We start from the raw sequence: 17,800 nt of genomic DNA, 5'->3' as shown, positions 1-17,800 counted from the left end.
CTCAGTAACATGATTAATTTTTGAGCTGTAAGCGTATAATCATAGTACTGCTCTTGCAATGTTTCGGAAGTGTTGAGGGAGGCAGCTAGAGGGGGTTTGGGACTTTGTGTTTCTTAGTGTGTAATTTAAGTACTAACATCCTGCAAAGAATCAGCTTTCTCTTAATTAGTTGCTACACGAAAAGCGAATAATCATAGTACTGCGCTTGCAATGTTTCGGAGGGGGTGGAGAGAAAAGCAGGAGGGGTGGGGGTCGGAACTTCGTGTTCTTTTAGTGTATACTTTATGTGTTAACATCCTGCAAAAATTTAGCTTTCCCTAAATTAGTTGCGACCATGGGCGGATTTATGGGGGGGGGGGCGAGGGGGGTCAATGCCCTCCCCCCAGTCTTGGGAGAACTTTTTAAATGGTAACAACACACCTTCAAAAATGTGAAAAGAAAAAAATCATGATTTTTTTTTCTTTTTTTGAAAAATTCAGCAGTGAAAATGAAGAGAATAGCGACTGTCCTTTTCTGATGGGGAGGGGGGGGGGCACCGTACACTCTATTACAAAGAGTGAAGCTGTTACCGGGTTGTTGAAATGTGTTGAAAAGGACTACTTTGAATTGAAAACCATTAGAGCAAATATATGAGAGAAAATATAAGTAATCAGCCGCTATACTTAAAATAATCAACGACTGTTTCAACAAATTGGAAACTAAAACAAAGATTTAAAAAAAAAACTGGATTTACCTATACACTAAACAAGCTATAGTTGAGGGCACCCGCTTTGTTGAAGGCCCCCAACTCCGGAAAATTTAATGATTTGTTCTTTAAAGAAAAGAAGAAAAGTACTTGAAAAAATAAATTCCATTTAAAGTGCTTGAAAACCTTGAAAATTTGGAAAAGTGTGGATACAAACCATAAATTTAAAAATTTATAACAAATGATGGGGGGGGGGGGGGAGAAATGCCGAAATGTGTCAAGTTTAGCTCCTTGCCACATCCTCCGTCAAAAATATAAAAATCATGGTTCTCACGTTTCTGTAGCATATTACTTGAGATAAATTTTTGTGACTCACATGTTTCATATATTGCTGTTTATTTAATCCCGAATGCAGTAATTTTGGAAATTATTTTGTATTACTTGCGTTTATCTTACATCTTCTGTATATCGTTAATCTGTGCAGCCCAGAAGGAAACAAAAAAAAAAAAAAAAAAAACACTACCTCTATTTTTTTTTCGTTTTTTGCACCACTTGTAATTGAAAATATAAAAGTTGTTGTAATGAAAAATCAATATTTTTTTTCCTTTTAAACTTAAAATGTTGTTGTTGTTCCTGATGACCCTTGGAGCACCCAAGGTAATGAATAACAGAAGCGTTAATCTACTTTTGAGGCTAATATGAGCGGCTTCCGTTTGACTGAGCCCCATTTTAGGTGGAAGTCCGACTTTTGCTCAGACACATTTGTCAGATAGCACAATTCAGATTTATTACAATACATGGAAATCAGAAGAACACCCAGGGCAATAGGGGGGAATCGAACCTGTGCCTCTCTGCATGCAAGCATTTGCTGAGCAATACCGCTTGGCCACCGAAGCCCCAAGCTTAAAATAGTTGTTTCTTACAAAGTTAGAACAATACTGTAAAACAGTACAATCAAGTACTAAATTTCAGAGACTGGAAAGGCCACTTTAAGTTCCTTAAATAATTTTAACTGTTCTCAAGTCCTTGAAACGGATTAGATGAGTCTTTGAAATTCCTAAGCAAAGTGTGCTTCAACTTTATTTCTTATCAAGTGTATAAATTATGAACTGTCCAAATGGGCCTATTTTCTAAATCTATACAACATTTCTTTTAAAGCATTTTTTTACTATTGATCATTTTGTATTTAATTTACTGTTGTATTTGTCGGTGGGTTGGAGGCGTGATCAAAAACTGATTGAATTGAACCGACAGCCAAAGTAAGCAAATAACAATGCAAAAGCATAATCTTCTATTCGTTCTCGCTTTTTCTCTCTGAGAACTTTTGTAATTGATTTGTCAACCCAAAAACAATTTTTACTGTGTATTATCGTAATTTGCAAAAGAACGTTTTGCTATTTGTCTCCGAGATTTTAATTGTTCCAATTACCCCTTCTAAGGCTTCAAAATGCAGAATTTTATATCTATTTTACAAAAATTCCTCCAGGGGAGAAACCCCTGGACCCCCTAAAATTGGAGATATTCTATCCCCTACTTAGAAAGGACTCCATTTTACACCTTAGACCTTATGTATAATGCATGGGGGGGAGGGGCGCTTTAAAAAATGGCCTTTTTTGCCGCCGATAGAGAAGTTGACCAGACTACTAAAGAGACTCAAACCCTGAAATAGCTTAGAGGCACGCTATGTCTAAATCCAGCCAGTTCTAATCAATACAACTGATAATGCTAATAAAAAAAAATTAAAATAATGCTTCCCCCCCCCCCCCCCAGGAACTCAGTTCTAAATCCGCCTATGGTTGCGACACAAAAAACGAATAATCATAGTACTGTGCTTGTAATGTTTTGGAGGGGGTGGGGAGAAAAGCAAGAGGGGTGGGGGTCGGAACTTTGTGTTCTTTTAGTGTATACTTTATGTGTTAACATCCTGCAAAAATTCAGCGTTCCCTAAATTAGTTGCGACACAAAAAACGAATAATCATAGTACTGCTCTTGCAATGTTTCGAAGGGGGTGGGAAGAAAAGCAAGAAGGGCGGAAGTCGAGACTTTGTGTTTTTTTAGTGTATACTTTATGTGCTATCATCCTGCAAAAATTCAGTTTTCCCTAAACTAGTTGCGACACAAAAAACGAATAATCATAGTACTGCTCTTGCAATATTTCGGTGGGGGTGGGGAGAAAAGCAAGAGTGGTGGGGGTCGGGACTTGGTGTTTTTTTAGTGTATACTTTATGTGCTAACATCCTGCAAAAATTCGGCTTTCCCTAAATTAGTTGCGACACGAAACCTTTATTGACTGGGCTAATAAATGGATGCAACTGAATTAATAAATAATTATCATTACTTAAAAACTAAAGTAACCATACCTGTTCTCTTTGGCACAAATCCGGAACATTACTAGAAGTGTACTTCTCATGCAAACAAGTGTTGAATAATGCTGCAAAAATAAATAAATACAAATAAAAGATACATAAAGCAAATATCTTTATGCACAACTGATAAATGAATGCTTTAGTGGTAATTTTAATGCATATAACTTAATATCAAAATATAGCTTTACTCATAGTAAAACATTTAGAGAGTCAATTCATATCCCAGGGCCATGGCCCTACCTTTCTTTAGTCAGTTCCTCAATTAATGAACATAATAAAATGATTTAGAACTTTATTTAGACCTTTTTATATCTACAAGCTCACCTCAGTTTGGGTTGAAAGAGGTTCCTTGTAACAATGAAAAATTTATCTTAAATTTTTTGCTAGTTTGTACATTTTAAGAAGTATAATTTGTATTTTTACATTCAATCAAATGTTTAAAAATGAATAGAACAACTAAATGTTACATAATTTAAGGTAGCGACTACGTAAAATACAGTGAGAAGAAAACACTGTAAAATTTATAAAGAAAAAAAAAACAAGTTATAGCACTTACCAATTTGCATTAAAAGCCAGACCATAGTCATTCCACAAAAAACGAATGCAACAATTTTTATTGGATTCATTCCAATCTCTCAAAATATAGAGAAACATTAGCCAAAACTGTTAAAGACAAAAAAGATAAATTAAAGATATTTTAAAGACTTAAAACAATCACTAGAGTTTGTTACGATTCTACTCCCACTTTGGCTCAGAATAATAAGAAAATGTCATTAAGAAAGGTTAAGTCTTAGTAAATTTGACTTTTTTACAGACAAATTTTAGATTTTAGAAAAGCTTAATAGCATTTAAAAATATTTCTTACTTTCCTCTACAAGTTATAAGTACGGTTGTAAGCAGGCGCAGATCCAGAGGGGGGTCATGGTGCTCATTACTAAGTGATCGTTTATTTTCCCCTCAAAATAGGACGAATTTACTAATTTGAAGGATCTTTTAAAAGTGCCTCTTTGAAAAAAAAAAAAAAAAAAAACAGAAAAAATGTAACTTTTTATGTACAAATTTACTCGAGTACATTTAGTACTGATTTTAAATAAGAATGAAATTCTTGGCAGAACTTCATGCAATTAACTTTCAAAATCAGCATTACTTTTTTGAATTACAATTTGCGACTGCTTTTTTGCTAGCCTAAGAATTAATCATAGGCAAAAATATCCTTTCTATGAATGTATTAGGTCAGGGCAAACATAAAACATATTCAATGATTATGTATGATTGAATTGATTGGGTATGAAAAGGCTTGAACAACTCCCGACTTTTGAATGAAGCATTTGATATTCTGTTACGTCACTTCATAAAATGGGATGTTTTAAGCATGTGTGGAGACAATGGGACCAGGGTTGCCAGAATTAAAAACAGTAAATACGGGACAGGCTTATCAGAATGTAAAGGGGGGGGGGCATATTTTTGAGACGTCTATTCATGATAAATCTGAAAAATTCATTCGCAACAAGACATTAGGGGAGGGGAGGGTTTTGCAGTTTTAAAAAAGTGATTTTGTCTTTTTTATTTTGTCTTCGAGTTATAAGCATTTAAAAAATATATTTTCAAAATTTCAAGTCATTTCAAGCAAAATTCCCAAAGTTATCAAGTATTCAGTCTCCGCTGCTTCAAACTATAGCTCCGACAGCTGCCGAAGAATGCAGCTGTTCTGACAGCTGCGGATGACGCTCAGAATGTCAGTGCTGCTTGCTTGGGGTTAGTTGAATATAATAAAAATAAATAAGGAAAGAAGAAAAGGCTCGGGAAATCCAAGCTACTACAGGGACTGTCTTCTATGGAGCTCGAATTGATGCCTTTAAGCTTCTAAAACTTTAAACACGCTTTTCACAAAACCACTTTTTCAAAGTCGGTGTTCACTCCCATTTTAAAACCAATTGACCGACCAATTTTGTATACACATTCTGCAAAAAAAAAAAAAAAAAACCTCCCCCCCCCCCACGTTGAGTTTTTTTTTTTTTCTTCCTTTTTTTTTAAAGCTTTTTCTACTAACAAAATAGCGGATTTTTTTGTGAAAATTAGCTCTTTTAACTTCAAATGGCCGCCAAAAAGTTTAAAGTCAAACAAAAAAAGATCTAAGAACGTACGGGGAGGATAAATTAATACTTTGGCTAAATTCAAATAGAATTTGATTTCAGATAAATGTCAGCTGAGTTACAGTGAAGACTGCAAATCATCTTTCTCCAAAGGTGCTATGGAAAAAGCCCTGTCACCGGCTTATCTGTGGATAGTTTTTGATCAAAAATTTATAGAATATTCTTAAAACCATACATAATAATGCACAAAAGGTTTAAATAAATTTAATTACACCATATTCTGAAAAAATTTTAAATAAAGTGAATTTTTGACGCTGAAAACCTCTTCCCCCCCCCCCCAAACCTCACAAAATGTCGCCAATCAAAGTATAGAAATTGTTTTCATTGCGATTGACGACGCATGCACAGAGATATATTTTTAACATTAGTCAATGAGCAAAGAAGAAGCAACCATTTGGTTCCTCATAGTCAGCTGCCAAAAAAAAAAAAAAACATGCAAGCCAAATCAAAATGAAAAACATTTTTGCGTTTGCTGCCACATAATTTTCTTATTGCTCATTAATTCACATTTTTTGTTTTAATTTATTTTTTTCCCTTAAAATAATGTCTCGTTCTGTAAAATATTGTTATCAAATAGAATACGGGACTTAGGCCGTCCCGTATGTAAGTTCCCTGTTACGCGGGACAATTTTTCCAAATACGGGACTGTCCCTTGAAATCCGGGACGTCTGGCACACACACAACCCTGAATGGGACAGAATACCTGAAAACAAGATTGTTCAGTTTAAAATGACATGTATGGTCATTTTAGTCATGACTGCCCTTTTAAGTGACCAAAGGTAGCCCAAAGCTGCATTTTGGTGACTTACATTTCGAAAAATTTGCCCCAGACCCTTTTTCCTAAAAATGATACCTATGCCCCTTCCCTTTGTAGGAATAATCCTTTCAAACCCAGCAGCCTTTGGTTTAAGATGCGTCAACACAATGAGTAACATTTTTGATAGTAAATAACTTTTTTTAGACTGCTTGCAATAGTAATTATCGGTAACTTAAATGCATATAAATTTATCTGCATACACACATCCTTCACATACCTGCTCTTTCTATAATACCGACGTCACTTCGCTCCCATTAGTAACGAAACACTGCCTTTTTCATCTCATTTTAATGATGGCAATTTAATTAATTTGCTGATGAATTTCAACCATGCCATTTTCTCTAAAATTTTAACAAAATCATAAAATGTAAGAAAGGAAAATATCATTTATTATATTTAATGGAAAGGAGGAGTGCGCGATTCATTACTTGCTCTTACTGAAGTTCAATGTTTATAATATTAATATCATGATTATACAAATTTTAAAAACTTTAAGAATAGTTGGTGAGTCTTCCTAAAATTTTTAGTCGAAACCAGCGCAATACAAGGATAGAAAGCTCCATAACGTTTAACAATACCCGCTCCACAAAAACTTCAAATTTTCTTCAAAACAAACAACAAAACCAATTGTTGCCAAATTAAATATATATATAAATAAGATTTTTTTTTTTTTCATCGGTTTTCAAAAGTGTTATTGCTAAAAGCATTTACTAAAACATTCACCATGTTCTCATGAAGACGAACATAGAAGTTATTTTAATTTTATAACGAAGAAGAGTGAAACCTTTCGTTGATACGCTAACGGTATTGCTGAACGACGCAGCAATATTGTTAGATGTCGTAAGGATGTCGTCCGAGAACAAAAGATGGTCGTTCATCGATCGCCTTGAGAAAATAATGCAGAGAAGAAATGTTTGAAGCTTTGACGTTTTTCATATGCCTTTATTTCCAATATTTATATTTTTGGCGATTATCAGTGCTAGATCGCGGGGGTGGGGGGGGGGGGCAAAATGGATCCCTTGCCTCGGGCGGCGGCAAATTTACCCTGCTTCGCTATTTTTTTTCCCTTTCAACTGCTATACCTGAAACTAGGCAGTTCCTAGTTTATCCATCACAAGGGAAAGGACATTTTTTTAAAAAAAAGCAGTAGCTATCATGTAAGTATTACAAATGTTTACAACTCTACTGATGTAGCCCCCCCCACCCTCCTCCCCTCTAATAAATGATAAGTCTAGGATATGGAAAGTTTGAAATGATAATCTCTTGTTCTACATTCGTCTTAAAGTCAAGTCCATCATCTTCCACTTTCATTAATTTAAGCATTTGAATCATGTCCTCTTCCTCTCATTTACTGGAGACTGAAAAAAAAATCTTTTTAAGCCTAGAGGTTGGGGTCATGGCGCAGACAGCGCCATTGGATTTTTTTTTTTGGGGGGGGGGGGAGTCTTTGCAATCTTTAGGGGGTACGCCCTTGCTCTTAGGGGGGGAGGGGGTCAATCCGTAGAAAATAAAGTAATTAAAAATAATGGGAGAGTGAATAAATAAGTGCTGAAAAGTACTAATTGGTTATGAAAAATTTCCAATAAATGTAAATTACATATTTTACAACTAAATTAAAAGAAATTTGAAATGTTACTGAAATTTTGATTTCTGCTGGAAAAGAGCCGCCATGAAATGAATGGGAGTTTTGTTGAGCATTTTGTTTTCCTCTAAATATTACTGGGTTTCATGGAAAGTTATAAGGAACCATTATTAATTTTCATTGCGCTAACTTAAGTTCGTTGACCCACTTGAAACTCTCTTCAACTGGGTAATTTTAAACTATTTCTCAGTTTGGTTCGATTATGAAAACCTATTGGGATACAAACAAGAAATATGCAAATACAGTCACACCTCAATACATCGAACTTTCACATATCGAAATTCTCTATATATCGAAGTCTCAGCAAATTTCCAAGTCCATTACACAGCGAAATTGTTTCTATACATTGGAAAAATCTCTATACATCGAAAAAAATTTCGAGACATTTTTAGATTTTTTTTCTACTTTAGACTGTTTGTCTCTTGAAAAATGAAAGTTGGGGGAGAAAATTATGTTCACTAAAAGTTGCAACGAAACTCACAAGAGAAATCCAAGAAATCTGGAGATCAAAAGTGTGTAGATAGGTCGTTGTTCTTATCTGGAGTTCTTAAAGTCCCTCAAGTTTATTTCAATCTTAGTTGCAACCAGTAATACAGTAAATGAAAAATCAGTTTTAAGTTATCCCTATTGTCTGTTGAGTATCACTCTTATTCTTTTTAGTTTCAGTGAAAATCATTAAAGTTTAGTAGATTGATTTTTTACTTTCCTCTTGATTACATTGTCAAACTGAAAATCCCCTAAAGTTGCGGATCAAGTTGTATTGCCGAAGAATGAAGATGTGTGATGGCGCAAAAATGTCATTTTTGATAAATTTAGTATTTTTGCAAGCCGAGTTCCTGATGCTATTATGAGAAATCATAAAAATGTAAAATACTGAAACTTACAGAAAATTCACTAAAAAACATGTACGGCATCATAGTTGGCGAAAATTAGCTTTAATTTTTATGTTTTAGGAGATTTCTATGATAAATAAGATCGTTTCTATACATCGAAATTTCTATATATCAAATTTTTTTCCTGTGATTTTCAATTTCGATATATGGAGGTCCAACTGTAATAATTAAATCAATAGAAAATATATTGTACGCCTTCGGTTATACTATCAAAGAAATTAATTTTATAACCAAGTAGGTCAAATAATTCTTTTCAGTTTTTATTTACTTCAACAGATGGTTAAATAAAATTATATATGTGCAACAAATTGGAAAAAAAAATACTTATTAACGGGCCGCTACAGATTTTGTAGCAGAGGGAACAAAATTTATAGATTCGGGTTTTCCAGTCGAGTTGGCAGGTAGGCAGTAATGGGGTGGCTAGTTTGACTTTCACCCTCACCAGGGATTATTTTCATCTTTCCATGTAAGGTGAGATCAAGCTTCTAGGTTTAAAAAGTTCACAACAGATTTCTGACCCATTTGCCAGGTTTTCTCACAGTAATTGAACCCTGTACCAGATCCAGCCATGTTGGAGGATCACCTGGACCTTAGTTCAAATGAAAACAAATCGATTTGTTCCAGTATAGAGCTAAAAAGTGCAGCTTTGGCTATATATAAGAGATATTCTTGTGAAAATTAGTTTCATGTATCCAGATAGTTTGGCTGAAGAAACAACAATACCACATGGTGGTGCTGGATCATATTTAAGTACTTTTAGTATTAACTGTTCTGTTGAGACACTGACAGTCCAGATAGAGGTTATACCATTGGCAAATGATAAATTAAAAAAAGTCCCAAACACAATATTATGTTTCTTATCAATTCATATCAACTATTTTGCCATTCAAAAATTTTAAATATAATGAAAATGCACATGCCCGTTCCTGTAGAATGGCACTTTTTGAATTCAAGAAAAGCAATGCCCTCCAATAAATTCCGAGTGGCTGATATTTTAAGAAACTTAGTGGGCAGATAAATTTACTAATGCTGGGTTTATTATGACCCAACCTAATTTTACTCTTCCTCTGCAAACATTTAATGAATTGTTTATAACAAACTAAAAAATAACTGTATATCTTAAAATGATGATGCAAATATGGGCGCCCATATGCAACATTTTAAGGGGGCAGGGGGCTCAGATATTTTCTCCATAGAAAGATTTCAGTATAGAATAGTTATTAAAGTTTGACATTTTTAATAAATTATTCATTAATAGCTGGAGAAGAAATGTTTTTACATTTTTGCAAAGAAAAAAGTACTAAAAGCAAGGAAGTTCCAATTTCTAAAGGGTGGCTTGAGCCCCCACTTCCCTCCTATTATGGGTGCCCTTGGATGCAACTGTGGACAAAAAGGGGAATCTCCAGTTCCTTGCATCAGTCTATTGGAGTGGCATGTCTTCCTATAATCACTGGTCATGAATTTTTGCAAAAACATGTAGTATTGGAGTGAAGGATTCACCTGGTGTCCTTTGTGTCACCAGGGTGCTATGAATGTTGTCTCAGATCCCATTAATTTAAGCAACAACCCCAAGGACACTATATGTTTTCCAAATTTTATACTTTTTCATCTTCTTACTAGGCTGCTAGAGGGCTAATTACAAAGATACTGCAGATTGGTGAAAGGTCAAAAAAAAATATAAAAAAAACTTCGAGTATTTGATTATACCAAAGTTATAAATTTAAAAACCATGTAAACAAATGATTAAGACAGTCATTTTTAAAATGAATTCATTTATCAGTCAGCAGAAAAAATGTGTCTTACACCTATGCAATTATCAAGACCAAATTCTTGCTAAAAGTAACTAACTTTGAAAAGCAAAAAGAAAGTTAAGAAAGGAAAAGGTGTGATATTGAACAAGTTTATTTAAGGCAAATGTAAAAAATAGGAAAAAATACAGGCAAAACAGATTTCAACAAAAGATAAACTTTTAAACTATCCTTTAGATATTTACTGAAGTATTAAAAATTCCTAACATTATTTAACAAGTTTTTCAATATAATAATGATGAATCCACAAATTTCAATTTCCTTTTACATGATATTAAAATTATATTGAAGCAAAAGTATTGGTAAAGCTGTGCTTCGATTCAATAAATGTAACTGAATTATTTCAATGATAGCATAGTATAAAGTAATTACATAGTATGGTAGAACAGTCAAATTTGTTCAAGTTAGACATAAAATAGGATTTCCTGAATCATCAGCTTATTCTTTTAGAGTTAAACTGAACAATTAATTATTCAAAACTTTTTTAACAAAGGTCGCTTTTATAGAAAAATTAAGTGTTCCACATAACCAGTTGACACAAGCACTAAGTTTTGCAGCAGCAAAAGTACTTTTGAGATTAATTATACCAACTTTTGAATGATGTTGGCATTTAAGATGTTATGATTTTGATGAAATTTAAGTAGAATCTTTTTTTTTTTGATACCAGCAAATCATGATAGTAAATTTAAGAAATTTATGTTACACTGAAATATAATTGAGCAATAGTAGAGCAGCATTACATTTGTTAGATGTTCATTTTAAATAAACACAGAATAAAGAATGTCTATATGCCTAATGGTCTAGAAGTTAATATATTTTTAAAAATAACATTTAAACAGCATGAATAATGACAAATATACTAAAATGTGAGTCTAAAAGACATCAAATGTAGAAAATTGCAACTTTTGACAAGTGATCATCACATTGCATATTTCCTGCTCCATTCTCTAGCAAGTTCATTGTATTTTTCACGATCTGTTTTGTAGATTCTAGCGATTTCTGGAACTAAAGGATCATCGGGATTAGGGTCGCATAATAACGAACAGATAGACAACAAAACTTTTGATATCGTTAATGCTGGCGACCACTGCGAACGTAAAATGTCCAGGCAAATGCTTCCATTACTATTGATATTAGGGTGATATATTCGAGTTGTGAAAGCTACTTTTGGAGGCTTGAAAGGATAGTCCGTTGGGAAGTGAATTGTTAAGAAAAATACTCCTCCTTGATATGGACTATCTGGTGGACCCATTATTGTTGCTTGCCAATGGAATAAATCATCGCCGACAGGCCCAGCTGAACATTGAGCAGGAGGGTCACGTTTCAGATCTTCCAACTCTTTTTTAATTCTTTTGAGAGCCATCTGATATTCTCGTTTCTCAAAAAGGGTTTTCGTAAAAAACTTTACTAAATGAATAACTTCAATTTAGATTTAAAAAGTGGTATTTAATAACCTAAATAACAGTCTTCATGATGAAACTAGAGATGAGTATAGCAAGGAGTTGAGTGAGTTAACGAAATGAACAGTTGCCAACATGGAAGTAAAATGCAGTTGAACTAATCTGCCGACAAACTTTTTTCCCTGAAGATCTATATATAAAAATTCCGAACTAACTGACAAATTGGAACAAGAGTTTAATAAATTTCTTTGTGTAGAGAAGTGAAATACAATAATATAATTTTGACATGTCAAAACTTCCAGTGTAGACACGTGTTTCAGAGTTACATGGATTTCCTGACATCCAAAATGAGAACTTAAGTCCCTTCTATAATACAGGAGAAAGTTCATAAAACAACGTTAAAAAAAATTCAAAATTTAAATTAATTCAATTCAATCAATTCAAGTGAAGTGACAACTACAGACATCGTCGAATCAGCAGACGACGTTATCGCTTACGGGATCAACAAGAACAAAAACAACTGAAGTTGACTCACGTTAAACTCAGATATAAATTTTCGAATTCCTGGCTGTTTGAATTTAGTACTCTTTTGCATGAACAAAATTTGAATCGTTGAACTATTGTTTTATTGGTACAGTAGAGTGAAAAGCTTTAAATCGTAAAAATGTCTACAGCAACGAGTTCTGAGTATGTTTCTACCCAATTGTTTTTTCATTCATTGCTTGACGTTTCTTCACAACTCGAAGATTGAACGCGTTGCCTCGCGTTCAATCTTCGAGTTGAACCGAACCATTGCTTCGGTCACTCGTCTGGTCTGCTAATTCTATATTAGCTACCAGTTTCGCACTCTTGGCTTCTTTAAGAGGTTTTCCATCTCCAGCTCAGTCACTTTCCTATGCCGGGCTGATAAGTGCTAATAAGCACGAAACTGCAGTCCTCGGCTGGAAATGACTGAGCTGGCGGTGTATTTCATGTATTTGAAGAGTTGTTACAGCATGAGGGGGGGGGGGGGGGGGGGTTCAAGCTTCTGGCATAGTTTCAGAAAATTTCAGTCTTCAGAAAATTTTACTTGCGTCAACTATCACCCTGACTGAAAGTTAAAAGTGATTTTAATTTTTATTTTGTATTTCCTAATTATTTTTTGTCATTGACATGTCTTTTAGTCCTTATTTTTCACTTGGAGAGCATACTCTTCTGGTACCCATGGATCTTCATACCCAAAACAGAAAAAGACAATGCGATTTCTTGAAAAAGTCATCTACTTATGAAAACGCTATTATTGTATTGCAAGGTGGAGAGTCGTGTACTCACCATTGCTCAGATAGAGAACATCTATTTCGACAGGTAATTCTTTACTACTTTTTTTATGAAAAATTATTTTGCTAATTTGTGTAGAAAGTAATGAAAATTATGTGTTACTACATTAAATATTGCCTGCTATTTTGGTTTAACTATCACTAAATAATATTTCCTTCTTACTCTTTTATTTAAGTAATGAACTGCTTTTTCTTTTTTCTTTCTGTAGGAATCATACTTTCATTGGGCATTTGGTGTGATTGAACCAGACTTTTATGGGGCAATTGAAGTTCAGAATAATCGCTCTCATCTGTTTGTTCCAAAATTACCAGACGAATATGCAATTTGGATGGGCAAGTAAGATCAAAATTTTAATGAAAAGCTTTTAAATTCTTAATTAGTGTTTTTTTTTTAATTTGAAAATCATGTTAAGAAGTACATACATTTTTTTATTTATTGCTATAGATGAAATGCTTTTTTACTTTATTCTGTTTTATTCCTCAAATATGATATTTCTAAATTTCCCCCATAGGCCTCTTCCTTGTTATAAACCATCCTCATATGTATAATAGCTAATGATCCAGAAAAGCTCCTGACATCATCAGCAATTAAACTCATGCCACAGCATGATAATTTGATATGTTTTGGTAGTGTTTAAAATGCAGGGCTTTATTATGACAAGGCTGAACTGGATCCGGTAACTTAACTGTTTTGCCAGTAAGACTCATTTTAAATGAAGTAACAAAAAAGTGGTCAACAATGAATGCTATCCTTGTAAGTTCAGGGTTGATACATTGGAGTTAGGGTTGAAATTTTAACCATCAAAATATCACCTAACAGGCGATTGCTTCGTTCAAATGTAGAAGCAATTTTCACCCCCATATCTTGGCTTGCAATTTTCTACTTCATTAAGATTTTTAAAAATATTTTACTTTTTTTTAATACAATTTTTTAGGCTCAATTCTTTGGACTATTTCAAGCAGAGGTATGCTGTTGATGAAGTTCATTATATTTCAGATGTGAGTAGCTACATATTTTCTTTTGTAATAGTGTGAGAAGTTGTAGTTTTGATCTATGCTTATTTCTGTTAATACTTTCAAATTATTAATCATGAATTCATGTCTGAATAATTTTAGATTGCTAGTGTGATGTTCAGTTTACAACCAGAAGTGCTATTGACATTGGTAAGATTTTTAACATAAACTTTTCAGAGCACATTTTCAGCGACCCTTTTTACTAAGCTCCTAATGTTTGTTAGATATAAATTTTAGAATTAAATCTTCTCCCATATGTGTATGTAATTGAAACCTGATCTTTTAAGTCTATTTTGAATGACAACACATACAAACAATGAAATTTGATTTTGTTCTAATTTTACTTCACTTTCAATCAAAATTTTCTGGTGTAACATTTCCACCTCTTGCGTGAAGATAACAAGAGAATACGTGGTCTTTAAGAGACGTTTAATGAAATCAATGTTTACAGTTATTTTACAAATTACAAAATTATTTTATAATACAAAGATATTTAGAACTTCGAGAGCCCATCGTTCGTGGTTCTCAGCTCTCTGCTCCACGAATATCTCTTCCTTTGACCTATTTAATTTCTCTTATGTACGAGGACCGTTTGGCGGGGAATGCACCCCTGTTTACAACAGTAAGACGATGTTGACAAAATGGGTAAAAATATTTTCCTTCTGCAGTCTGAGGTTTCAAATTGCGTTGACAGGGTGGTTGAAAAATGTTACCTATAGTGTCACAGTTATCATATCACACGAAATGGAGAAAGTTTATGTGCACAACAAATGTCCAGCTCCGGATAGAATTTAGTTATTTCAAAGATCTCATTTCGAGCATTTTGCAGAAAAGGACAGATATTTATGTGTGGTCCTAGACCTATACAGCTTCCATTCTGATGATAGATCTAAAACACGCGTAACGTGTTTTTCTCACGATGAGTGTGGTCTGGTAAGCAATTTCTAGATCGACTCCACACATTGAATCGAAATAGCAGACAACTGGAGGAATTGCATCAGTATACTGGTATGAGAAGGCATGTCGAATGAGTGCTAAATGTTTCGGGGATCATTTCATTCCAGTGTTGGTTTCTTTTGGGTGGCACTTTTTGCTACTTCTACTGGAGAGTAAGCTAAAAAAGAAGAAATTGTTTGCTTTTTAAAAACAAATGTTACAATGCAAAATATTTTATTTGATTTGCAGTTAAAAACGTAGACTTTCATTTAAACGTCAGTAAATATCACCTTACGTGACAGTTTTACATGCGGTTTACTGTTGTTATTCTAATCTGCTATATCAGTTTCCCAAGCTTTATAGCCGGTGGACACTTGTCATTAGATCGTATAGATACTTGTAGTTTATAGTTAAGAGGACTTAATTAAATTAACAATTACTAATTAGAGGGTAACATCACTTAAAGTACATTTGGTTGGTAGTTTACTATGCTTAACTTTATTAACAAATTCTGGAAGTCAAAAATCAAATTGACCTGTTAGAAATCAATTGGTAACAAAATCATTGAATTAAGAGCCACTGTCTGTAAGAATCAGGCAGTTTACGGCATTTGTGATTGTTGACATTTTTAATTTTACTTATTTTTACATATGTTGTTCCTTATCTTGAATGTAATATTTGTGCGAAATATGAGCTTTGTCTGCCTTACCGTTTTTGGGAAATTAAATTTTTTAATTTGGGGGGCGTGATACATTTTTGCGTGTTTTTCAAATTTGCAGATTTTAAAGTTCTTGTTGCTTTAAGCGCCTTTATAATGACATGGATTTTTAAATTCTATACTATTATATGGTCTTTTTAAATACTATTACAGCTGTCAAATCGGTGTAACTGCGTGGGCGACAGCCAAACTCCGTTTAAAAATGACCAAAAATGAATTTTTTTACTACATTCAATGCCAATTTTCTCAAAGCTCCTTCATAATGACACCAACGTTTTTACATAAATTCCTAGCTACACTTGCATGCATCAAAAATATGTAATGAAATTGGTGTCACGATAAGGACGTCAGAAGATATTAAAACTTTTATGTGATAAATTTCACAAAAACGCAAATGTTTAAAATCTAACTACCACTCTCGCCCTCATAGCAGAGATCCGAAACTAATTAAATTTGATAACCAACATGTTCGGCTAACATATGAACTAAAAACATCGCTGTCACTCCTATTACTTTTGGAAATATTATCATTCGAAATTAGTATGTTATGGAGTTATTTAAAAAAAGACTTTTCTAATTCAAATGGCTTTTTGCACGCTTTGTTTTAAACTTTAATATAAAATTACAGTATTGACACCTAAAATAATATGTTTCTAATGCTTTTTCTAAAAAAAGCTTTATAAAAAGCATTAGAAACACAATAAATCGATATAGGTACAGATGGACGTATTGTATAATGTGCATTATAGGCTAAAATAGTCGTACTAATATTCTTTTTTTTTTCAACCATACAAATTTTTTATCTTATTTATATTAAAAATGCAACTATTTATAACATAATGCCTTAAATAGTTATGAATGTAATGTATTATATAGATAGCATTCAGAGTCTGAAACATTATTTGAGGATGACGTTGATTAAAACAAAGAAAACATAAAAAAACAAATCACCCAGTTTCAGAAAGACGGTCACCTCTTATTGATCTGGAAATTTTGTAGCACTAAAGCTTGGGAAACCATGGTAACCCGGAGAAATAGTAGAAGTTGCCCATTTGCAAGTAAAGGTCAAATGCATGGCAAGAAGGATTGGAATAATTAAGTTTATTTGACCGGAAAAAAGGCGAGTATTGGTATGATAATCTAAACATATTATGCACAATAGATCCACCTGGTACCTATATAAAAACAAGCATTTGCTATTCAAGATAAAGACGCTCTTACTGCCCAAAGCTGTTTATGTTAAACGTTGCTTCTTTGTTATAAACTAAAAATAAATATGGTCAAAAACACTATCTGGGTGTGATAAGATTAAATTAACAAAATACATAAATAAACAAATAACATAAATTAAAAATAATAATAAATGAAAAAAAAAAGCACCACAACATACTACTAACTTCAAATGATTATACTTACAAAAGTTGTAGGAGTGACACTAATTTTATTAGTTCAAATGTTAGACAAACGTGTTGGTTATCAAGCTTAATTAGTTTCAGATCTCTGCTATGAGGCGGCTAGTTGTATTCAGATTAGCAAATGGTCAACTTCTACTATTTCTCCGGGATACCATGTTTTCCTAACCTTTAGTGCTGCAAAATTACCACATATCAATAAGAGATGACCGTCTTTCTGAAACTGGGAGATTTGATTTTTTATGTTTTCTTTGTTTTAGTCTACATCATCCTCAAATTATGTTTCAGATTCTGAATGCTCGCTATGTAATACATTATGTTCATAACTATTTAAGACATTATGCTATAAATAGTTGCATTTTTAATATAAATAACAGATAAAAAATTAGTATGGTTGAAAAAATATGAATATTAGTTCGACTATTTTAGCCTATAATGCACATTACACAATACGTCCATCTGTACCTATATCGATTTACTGTGTTTCTAATGCTTTTTATAAAGCTTTTTTTAATAAAAGCATTAGAAACATATTATTTTAGGTGTCACTACTGTAATTTTATATTAAAGTTTGAAACAAACTGTGCAAAAAGCAATTCAAATTAGAAAAGTCTTTTTTTAAATACAGTCGACTCCCGCT

General features: G+C 33.2%; 3 protein-coding genes across 5 annotated transcripts in view; 1 reads left to right on the top strand and 2 right to left on the bottom strand.

The window, feature by feature from the left end:
• The window catches only part of LOC129217219 (galactosylgalactosylxylosylprotein 3-beta-glucuronosyltransferase 3-like), a 44,958-nt gene extending 38,328 nt beyond the window's left edge, over nt 1-6,630 (bottom strand). For 2 of the 3 annotated variants that reach the window (XM_054851495.1, XM_054851493.1), the window contains exons 1-3: nt 6,239-6,630; nt 3,608-3,714; nt 3,046-3,116 (exon numbers count right to left, since the gene is read on the bottom strand). Coding sequence is in view for 2 of the 3 variants with exons in the window: in XM_054851493.1 (XP_054707468.1) it covers nt 3,046-3,116; nt 3,608-3,677 (141 nt within the window). In the remaining variant the exon portion in view is untranslated. The remainder of the gene's footprint in view (nt 1-3,045; nt 3,117-3,607; nt 3,715-6,238) is intronic. The other variant, XM_054851494.1, reaches the window with a different exon arrangement.
• A 4,653-nt stretch (nt 6,631-11,283) lies between these two features.
• Nucleotides 11,284-11,727, bottom strand: LOC129216471 (ubiquitin-conjugating enzyme E2-17 kDa). The gene has a single exon (XM_054850684.1). It carries the CDS (start codon nt 11,725-11,727, stop codon nt 11,284-11,286), a length of 444 nt encoding a protein of 147 aa, XP_054706659.1.
• A 518-nt stretch (nt 11,728-12,245) lies between these two features.
• LOC129235319 (xaa-Pro dipeptidase-like) overlaps nt 12,246-17,800 on the top strand; it is a 42,231-nt gene continuing 36,676 nt past the window's right edge. The window contains exons 1-5 of the mRNA XM_054869054.1: nt 12,246-12,451; nt 12,928-13,108; nt 13,290-13,417; nt 14,016-14,079; nt 14,197-14,244. Of these exons, the coding sequence (XP_054725029.1) occupies nt 12,429-12,451; nt 12,928-13,108; nt 13,290-13,417; nt 14,016-14,079; nt 14,197-14,244 (444 nt within the window). The 5' untranslated portion in view covers nt 12,246-12,428. The remainder of the gene's footprint in view (nt 12,452-12,927; nt 13,109-13,289; nt 13,418-14,015; nt 14,080-14,196; nt 14,245-17,800) is intronic.

This window comes from Uloborus diversus, chromosome 2 (genome assembly GCF_026930045.1).
Source record: "Uloborus diversus isolate 005 chromosome 2, Udiv.v.3.1, whole genome shotgun sequence".
Lineage (NCBI taxonomy): Eukaryota > Metazoa > Arthropoda > Arachnida > Araneae > Uloboridae > Uloborus > Uloborus diversus.
This window is presented reverse-complemented; position numbering and strand designations above follow the sequence as displayed.